At 40.5% G+C, this 10,031-nt stretch overlaps 1 protein-coding gene across 1 annotated transcript; it reads right to left on the minus strand.

Moving 5' to 3' along the window:
- Positions 1 to 985: 985 nt before the first annotated feature.
- Positions 986 to 9,173, minus strand: LOC143121265 (beta-galactosidase-1-like protein 2). The gene is made up of 18 exons (XM_076281632.1): positions 9,010 to 9,173; positions 8,767 to 8,835; positions 8,478 to 8,573; positions 8,126 to 8,234; positions 7,491 to 7,583; positions 7,185 to 7,266; positions 6,841 to 6,905; positions 6,656 to 6,740; positions 6,143 to 6,280; positions 5,814 to 5,894; positions 5,525 to 5,631; positions 5,003 to 5,149; positions 4,847 to 4,918; positions 2,394 to 2,472; positions 1,939 to 2,026; positions 1,519 to 1,630; positions 1,250 to 1,366; positions 986 to 1,096 (listed from the first exon to the last, which is right to left on the minus strand). Exons 1-18 carry the CDS (start codon positions 9,171 to 9,173, stop codon positions 986 to 988), a joined length of 1,815 nt encoding a protein of 604 aa, XP_076137747.1.
- Between the last annotated feature and the right edge of the window lie 858 nt (positions 9,174 to 10,031).

Consider the following 10,031-nt stretch of genomic DNA (forward strand, 5'->3'; position numbering starts at 1 on the left):
CTGTATTGTGAATAGTACTTGAATAGAAGGAGCATCATGACATACAAGTCAATTGTCCAATCCAGACGCTAGGGCAGTTATGGGGGCGTGTCATCTCTTCGCTTCCTGGTTCCGGGGTCGGGGAAGGTTCCAGCTGAAGTATTGATACTGTAGTAGACTGTGAAGAAGTTAGTGTTTAAGTCTTTACATGCTCCTAAACATTTACACTTGGCTGGTTGTATGTTTAGTATGTAGCTCCTGCCAAGTAGAGAGATTGAGAGAGAGAGAGAGAGAGAGAGAGAGAGAGAGAGAGACAGCTGAGGTGACCCCTTCAGAGGTGACAACAGAGGTGTCACATAAGGCCTGATGACTTTTGCTCTATATGTAATTAAGCCCATGCAGCCCGTCCCTGGACTTTGGTCACTAAACCTGCAGAAATGTATAGTGTTTGGGGCTTTTACTTGAAGCAAATATTTAACAGTGTGAAATTAGGCCTACTGACTAAATTAATTGAATTAACAACTGTGGACTGACAGTAAATTCATAGCAGCGTTGTTGTGTAACCTGATTACTGTAAAGAATCACAGGCCGGACAATGAAGAAACATCTTTGTAGTTAAATCCTTGTTTATGGATGGTCTGTAGGGTATCTGCCCCAGGTTGAGAAATAACAGATAACAGGCCATAAGTGGGCCATACGTCAGAGGTAACACAATGTTAAACATGTTGAAATAGCAAACTATGCTATCTGAACCAAAAATACAATTTTGATTTGTGCCCATCATAGCATTCGTGTAACTGAAAATGAACATGATTTACTTAAACCTGGCCATATCAAGTTTCTGTGCCTCAAGGACAAAAGACAAATGACTGACAGCCTCACTGTTACAATTGGATATTATTCCTGGTTACACTTGAAAGATAAATAAATTAGTAGGCTACAGAACAGATCAACATTATTTTTCTTTGCTGCTTTTTGGAGCAAACCGTTAAAAAACATTTTTATTCTAAATAATGGTGCAGAAGGGATGTCTTGACACATCAATCGTTCGTCCATGCTCTGGATTCTCAGCAAAAACAATTGTGCCACCTGCCCTTTGCTCCTCAAATACAGTTATCTGGGTAAAGAAAGGAAATACATTAACTGCAATATGTTTACTTTAAATATATTTTCAACTGAAGGAAGACATAGCAAGGAAGACTTTTTCATGGTTTAACATCCTATGACACTCAAGGAGTAATTATAGGCTAATAATTTGTCTTCACCATACCTGATTATTTCCAGTCTTGAGCCAAGGACCAGGAAGGTAGAGATTTTTTTGAGGACCAATACACCAGTATCGTCCAAGATTATTCCCGTTCACAAACACCACTCCTTTCATCCATCCCTGGAGGACAATGGGTGAATTATGAAATAGCTTTCCGTTTATGTAGTTACTGTGTTTCATACATGTCTATATGTCATTTGTGTTCTTATATAGTACTTTCATCATCCATGTAATGAGTGCGCTAACAAAAACACTTGTAGTTCCATATTTACTGGCAGCTTGATGAACGTGTCTCTGGGTTCACCATCTACATGCAGGGTGCCTTTGAAGAATCCAGGATAAACCAGACTCTCTGTCATGGAGGTCCACTTCCCTGAGTGTGAACTGACAAGCACCACAGAACAGAAGGCATGATATGACCAGATTATAGGTAGCAAAGTCAATTAAATTTGGAAGATTCTGGGATTTCTTGTATGCTTAGCTTTTCAAGTAGAAAATATACACATACTATGGCTTGGTGCATAAGCTTTGTGATAGTCATGAACCAAAATTTTGTTCATGAAAGTAATGATCAAACTTTATCATGATTTATTCAATATGAACATTCTAAAGTGATATCATTTTAATGTGTATTAAAATACAAATATTTAACTAGTTTATATCACCATGTCACTAACAGCAAGTAAACAAACCGGTTTAAAAAGCTGGGTGTCATATCCATACTGTGCACTGCAAATCTCTTCAGAGGAGTGTGGTTTAGTAAAATATCTCCAACAAGGCCTGAACACACAGAGACGAAGACAATATGTCATTATGTGCAAACCAAACGTGCAATCTCACTCAAATACCTTTTGCATTGAGATCAAACCTATTTTACATGCAAACTGTTTTTTCTGTTTTTCTTTTAGTAATCTTTACAGTTAAATAATATGGTCATATTCAATGTGCCATTAATTGACTGGAACAATCACTGCTCAACACAATAGCCCACCTGCATGACTCATGTCTGTAGAGCCAGCGTTGCACTGAATTTAAATAAGCTCTAGCGGCTCACTGGATGGCAGTTCATTCGGCTTGGTGTGAGAGCTCATTAAATTATGGTAATACTTCACTTGAGTACTCCTCGCTTCCCTCACTTACTGTTTACCTTTATGTTGGGCATCCAAAGCCTCTCCATAGTTCACCCTGCCACAGTTCTCCACCAGCAGACTCAGGGTTCTAGCATCCTGAGGTAGGACAGACCACATAGAATTAAAGGATGTAAGTCCATATTTATGGTAGTAGGACAGACCACATAGAATAGAATTAAAGGGTATAAGTCCATATTTATGCTCAGGATGTCTTGTCATTCAAAAAGAAGTCAATTTCAAGGAAGGCCAAAGATCGACTTAGTCTTAGGATATAGAACATGTGTGTAATAACATGTGTGTTATGTATATAAGTGTCATGTTCAACAACAAACACATACAACCTAAAAGAAAATAACTCTTATTCCAGCAATGTATATAATCTGTACATATATAGAAAACACACACACACACACACACACACACACACACACACAAACACTACAGTATATATATATATATATGTTTGTTTTAGCAGTGTTATAATGACCAATCACCCAAGGGGGAAGCTCTTGATGGAGCTGTTGTTCCCCGCCCTGGCCACTGACGGCCATGCCTGGCCTGCCAGAGGCTGCTGGTAGATCCAGCTACTATGGGGGTCTGGAGATCAGATGCTGACTTGACCGTGGCTCACCCTAAAACTGATGCTGCGGTGTCGAGAGCATTTAGGCATTTAGAGCATTTATTAAATAAATATATGGTCATCATAACATTGCTAAAGCAACAAATACCGCCATACATATATATCTGGTACTGCTTGGTTGAATTTCCCATTGTCATGCATTCTTTAGAACGTGTAATAACCATAGGTTATTTGCACACCTACTGTATGAAGTAGCCATGTTCATTCATGTACTGTAATTTGCCGAACTTGTGAAGTTTAAATGAACTGCCATGTTGCATCAGAGCATTACTGTAGCATATGACGAAGGTGGCTTTACTAATAACATGACAGTAGGCTAAATAGAGTTAAGGTTCATCAGAATCCTTATGCCCGCTTGACAATGAGAGAGATGGAGCAAATTATATTTTAGAACCAGTAACGGCAGTTTGTTCTGCAAGTTGGGAAATGAGTTGATATGTGGCGGAAAGAAGTAGTTCTACAAACAAGACAGTTTTAGCGATTAAAACTTTTACATTAACAGCAAATGAACACAGCAAGTGGCAACAGTGGTATATAAGCGGGATAATGGACTCCACGGTGTTTGGTTCATAGACAGAGCACTTATAAATATGCACTTACAAGGTGTGTGTGTGTATATATATATATATATATATATATATATATATATATATATATATATATAAGCAATAAGCCCCGAGAGGCCATAGGTTACACTGATTCGACAACAATCAAGGGCCGGAACTATCAGTTTTAGAAATGTATATCTGTGTGTGTGTGTGTGTGTGTGTGTGTGTGTGTGTGTGTGTGTGTGTGTTTTCCTTTTGTTTTTCAAAGAGGCCCCAATGTTACCATCTACCACCTTTCAGTCGGTCATACTTATGAGCACACTACCAGCCTACCATCACATCTGGTACTGAATATTAACCAGAAGAGAGAGCAAGAGACAGAGAGAGCAAGAGAGAGAGAGAGAGAGAGAGAGCGCTTCTTATGGTTTGAGGCTTGAGGTACAAACACCCCATCTGCTTACTTTTAACTTATTGATGATGTAATAATATCAAGAAAACATTTATTTTCATTTGGTTAAACTATACCTCCACATGATTGTGAGAGGCTCTTTTGGCATGATCAGTATTGGTCATTATTTTGTTGTGTATATTAAAGCTCCTTTCAGATAGGATACATCAATGGCACCACTGCACTCTGAAAACCATTCGTTTCAATGGCTTGCATGATGCAGGAACAGTCATAGTATAAGTAAGTATATATACTCCCGTGAGGGAAATCTGGTCTCTGCATTTATCCCCATCTGTGAATTAGTGAAACACACACAGCACACAGTGAGGTGAAGGCAGCCGTGGCCTACTGGTTAGCGCTTCGGACTTGGAACCGGAGGGTTGCCGGTTCGAACCCCGACCAGTAGGCACGGCTGAAGTGCCCTTGAGCAAGGCACCTAACCCCTCACTGCTCCCCGAGCGCCGCTGTTGTTGCAGGCAGCTCACTGCGCCGGGATTAGTGTGTGCTTCACCTCACTGTGTGCTTCACTAATTCACGGATTGGGATAAATGCAGAGATCCCTCACAGGATAAAAGAGTATATATACTTATACTTATACACTAACCCGGAGCAGTGAGCTGCCTGCTACAGCGGCGCTCGGGGAGCAGTGAGGGGTTAGGTGCCTTGCTCAAGGGCACTTCAGCTGTGGATGTGGGCATGGAAGAGCAGTGCTCAGCTAGCTCAGCTAGCCCTCACGCCCACCCCAGTGGTGATAACTATTTTACGCTGAACCTAGTGGCAAGCACGGTGCATGCATACTGCATCCTGTCTGAGAGCTCCATTAGACTATTATACCTTTCCCTTAGGCAAAGCCAGTTCTTGTGTTCTGTAGTCCAAAATGCCCACAAACTGCCTGTCCACAAATACCTGCAGTGGGAAAATATGAAGAAGTGTCTGAATATTTTGTGCATAGTAAAATGATACACCTTGCGCATAGATGAGAGGGCTTACCAGGGCTCTGTCACGAATGTTGTTTCTAGAGTTCAGGCTGCCTCCACTCAAGATGGTCGTCTCATAAAGTGTGTAGCCATATGATTGGCCATTGCCATTGTGAACAGGTAGATTCTCCATGCTGATTGGATCCTCTGATTTGAAAGGCTATGAGGGGGAGATGGGGTAGCCAATAGAATCATTTCCGACTTACCACAAGAGGTTTTATTTAAGGAGACGTTAGATTAGATTCAAGAGGAAGTATTATTTTGCCTCAGCCTGCTATGGGCAGGAGGCATACTGAGTTTCAAAGAGGGGTAAGTGTAATCCAAACCCTAGTCCAGGCTGACTAAACACTCACACACACAGTTTACACCATAGTATTTACACAACATCCAAGAGTAGCTTGAAGGACTTTGCCCACTTGCTCACTAGAAGGGCTTGATGAGCTGATTAAGTACTCCAGGTCACAGGGTCAAAGGTCAAGGTTGAGACATTGCATTGACATATGCCATACTCGGGGGGGGGGGGGGGTGTGCATACCTTCTCAGCATATTGCAGAGAATCCCACAGTGACATGTGCTGCGAGACCAACACAGCTTCATACGCTGCTCTGTCCTGGAGAGGAGGGGGCTCAGGTACAGGCTCACCTGAGAGAGAGAGACAAAGACAGAGAGAGAGAGTAACAAAGACAGAGAGGTGTGAGCATAGGAGGAGGTTCTTAGAAAAACAAGCTTTAGAAATGTGTTTTATTCTAATAAAAGAGGTCTGGAGGTTGGTACTGGTAGTCTTGTCCTATGAGTAAGGTGGCTATACAGCCTACAGTACATACTGTGGTAATTTTTCAACAGACTCCTGAGCAAGTGATACTTTAGGGTATAATCTCCACATTCGGATAAAGGGGCATCATAATCTGGGAAGAAAGAACATTATTTTAATAGAGCATGAAATACAAGTTTGAAGTTATACTGTATGTACCATGTAACATATGTTATTTATAAAATGATATAAACATTTCTCTGAAAGGACACTGTAGTATGTTTATGGTTATGGAATTTAACAGGCACTTTTGTCCAAAGCCACTTACAAAATAAAATAATACAATAGTTTAAAATGAATAGTAAACAGTTTTAAAAAGTTGGTAATATAATAGTAATATACCATAACTGCTAATCTGAGGTTTATAAATCCCCAAATCCACTGCCCCGCTCATGAAACCAAAGCTCGTTCCTCCGTGGAACATATAGATATTGATGGAAGCACCTCTTTCTAGAAGCTCTGAGACGACAGCACTCATTTCTGTGATCACGGTGGAAAAGAGAGATCAGATAGTTGTCCTGAAAATAGTCAGCCTTTTACACAGTGAATTACTTCAGAATCACAGAGAAGATCAAATCACCATGATAGACAGACTGGTTTCACCTTGGATAGACTCACCTGCAAAACACCCGACCCCATACTTAATATCTGTACCCTTAAACCCAGACTAAATTATGGGAATTGTGAGTCTTCTGAACATAGACAGATAGATAGATAGATAGATAGATAGATAGATAGATAGATAGATAAATAGATAGATAAATAGATTAATTAATTGATTGATTGATTCCTAATACATTCTTTGTGATTCTCTTGTCTTTTTTTAGAATCTCAGGTCGGTTTGTTTCCTCATACCCTCTGCTGGGTAGATGTGGTGTGGTTCGCCCCAAACATCAAACCACCCCGACCAATACTCCATCACCAACAAGGGCTTCTCAGGCTATGGGTGGAGAGGAGGAAACAGGAGAGGAATGAGGTTCTGATTTTTTTTATTTGGATTTGGTTGAATGGTATAGATTCCAGACTAGATGTTACAGTACCTGCGTCTCAGCCAAGGACTGCATGGCTCCATATGAAAGCTTCTGGAGGTTGATCGTTTTCAATACTTTGATGGATGAAATGGGAGTCATTTTACAGAGTAGTATTTACTCGGGTCTTTTTGTGGCACGCAAGCTTAATTATTATGTTGATGCTAGCATCTCTCTACAGTATATTAAATCAAGTCACAAGCAGTCTTGTCATTCACAGTCAGTGATGATACAGATAACTTAATGTTATACTTTTCCAGAGGCTGCACTGCTGCAAAAAATGTCATGCACCTGCATAAAATACTCTGTTATGTTATTATATATAATGCAGACGTCAAGCTAGCTATGGTAGGTACCTCCATCCACTCCACCGCACCGAAGGCCTTCCCTGTTGTCAGATGTCAGGAGCAATTCAGTTATTCCCCTGGACATGAGAGCCTACTAGGACAAACCAGCACACACGCACCCACAAACATAAACATAAGAGCTGAGCAGCTGTCCTTGTATGCAGTGTTTTTCTTTTCTTTATAAAGGATCTTCAAGGTTAATTGTGCTCACTTCAAATGTCTGTGAGGAGACAGGTAGACATGCTCTAATTTTTACTGTCGACAGATACTCAGTCATTGTGCAAATTAATGAATCCCTCGCATCATGCTTTTTACCTCTTTGATATATTTCATGTATGAGTCGTCCTTGGAATATGATCCATACTCATTTTCTACTTGGACTGCAATGATAGGACCTCCATTACTGAACTACAGTAATAAACACACACACACACACACACACACACACACAAAAACACTGAATCAATATCAATGATAATAATAGTCTCACATAACATATCAAGTGTTTTTAGTCTGTGCATTGTGAAGTCTACTGGGCGTAATGCCAAATCTGATAAACTAAAAATGCAATAAATGCTATTGTATTATTTCTTTCTGACAAGGTCGTTTAAGACCATGTTCTGCCTCTTCACAGTTAACATGATTAATATTCATTATACCCATGCACAATAGGGCCTTTGTTTGGAAGGCCATTGGACTGGCATAATGATTAGTGCTGTTGTAACCACTATGATGTGATTGATGTAAAATTATATTGTCGCATGTGATGAATAATTTTCTCATACATATGCAGTCTCTTTATCCTAAGCACAGTGTGGTATAAGCCACTGTCCTATCTTTGCTTTATTGCTGTGCAATGTTTTGCATTATGTTTGCATTATGTTTTGCATTATGTATTATGCATTATGTTCCTGATAACACAGCTGAATCCAAATGGTGAAAAGGCACACCTGAAGCCGTGCGACTCTGTGCATGAGTTTGTCAAAGTAGGAGTTGACAGCGCTGGTGAAGCCAGAGTAGGTTGTTCGCAATTTCATGTCTTTGTCACGTAAGAGCCAACTGGAGAAATGTGAATGAAAAACAAGTCTTACAGTACAAGACTGAACTTTTTTTCCATTTTGCGAATGGAACATAGTGCAAAGAGTATTAATGAGTGTTAAAATGGGTGAAGTCCTTTCACTATGTGAATGAAACAAAGAGCATAACCCCCCCCCCCCCCCCCAACACACACACACACACACACACACACACACACACACAAAGGCACTACACAAACTACAAGCCTGATCCACACCAACTCACCTGGGCAGGCCCCCCAGATCCCACTCAGCACAGATGTAGGGCCCTGGCCGTAGGATGACCCACAGCCCTAGCTCCTCTGCCAGACAAATGAAAGCCCTGGAGAAAGACTGACTGATTATTTCCCTCCCCAACTATACAGCCATTCCACAGTGTCTCTGAGCTAGGCTAAGCTAAGCTAAGCTAACACAGTTTGTGTCTTTGTTAGTCTGTCTCTGTAGGCAACAATACAAACACTGTATGCAGTGTTACAAAATTAGGCCACAGTGTGATGCCACAAATTAACACTCACTCTAAATCCAGATGGTCTTTGAAATTGAAGAGGCCCTTTTCTGGTTCATGTAGATTCCAAGGAACATACCTATGACATGATATAGCGAGAATATCATGATGCTATGACTCTTATGAACCTTCATATATTCAGTTCAGTTCAGTTTCCTAAATTCATAATTCAGGAAGGTTGTATCTTGCAATGAAAGGCCATTGCATCAGGAAACAGCCAGTGCTGTCATTTTTCAGTACTGCTGCCTCTTACGTGCTTAGTGTGTTGATCCCACAGGCTCTCATCTTCAGCAGCCGATCTCGCCAGTACGCTCTGGGCACACGGAAATAGTGGATAGATCCTCCCAAGATGCGGAACGGCGCCCCCTGCAGGGTGAAGTGGCAGGACTCGGCCCTCAGACCCTGTCTCTCTGCCATGGCTCTCTCCCCTGGAGAAGCACAAGGTCAGGCACATCAACCACACATCCCACTCCAAGCCTAGGTGATGTACTATTAACATATGTTATGTTCATGTTTATGTTCATAGTTCTTAACAGACACTTTTGGGTTACACTGTACTTGACAGAATCGGCATAAGAATGACATGACACTGTCATGAACGTGGGATTAGGGTTAGGGTTCATGTGTCATGACAGTGTCATGCCACTCTTATGACGATACTGTCAAGTAAAGTGTTACCACTTTTGTCCAAAGTGACCTTTTTAAAGTAAAGTTATATAGCCTAAATCAAAAATACAAATGTTAGTGATAGACCAACATAATAATAACTATGAACATATAGAACCAACTCTGGAAGAATGTATTAGCTAAATACAAGTTAAACAGATGATTTTACCTGTTTTGCAAACAAATTGTGTCATATTGGCCAGAGTGCTTCTATTACACTAAGCCTGTCTGCTAATTGTTTGTTTGTTGTGTAACAGATGAGATAAAGCAATAGAGAAAAAACAAACATATGTGTTCATTTTATCATGGCACATTCAGGATGACCTGATGAGGATGTCTCACACATGTTATTGGCCCCTGGTCCTCTATTCAGCTCTATTTAGCCTTTAACAAATATCTAACTAGAAATTTCCGTGGGTGTTCAAATATCACCTTAAGCATCATACAATCCTAATGTAGTGATTTAACTAAGTGGTCCACAAACATCTGTTTTATAATATATACTTTACACAACTGCAGCTTCATTCACATGGTTGTATCAGTCATTGTGTCAACTTTACTAGCCTCTGAGACAATTTCACATTAGCAGAGAACCTACCTTGTGGCATG

Source organism: Alosa pseudoharengus, unplaced genomic scaffold (assembly GCF_046254945.1).
Source record: "Alosa pseudoharengus isolate Yale_2024_CS ecotype anadromous, Long Island Sound unplaced genomic scaffold, YU_APseudo_1.1 YU_APseudo_1.1_scf_13, whole genome shotgun sequence".
Lineage (NCBI taxonomy): Eukaryota > Metazoa > Chordata > Actinopteri > Clupeiformes > Clupeidae > Alosa > Alosa pseudoharengus.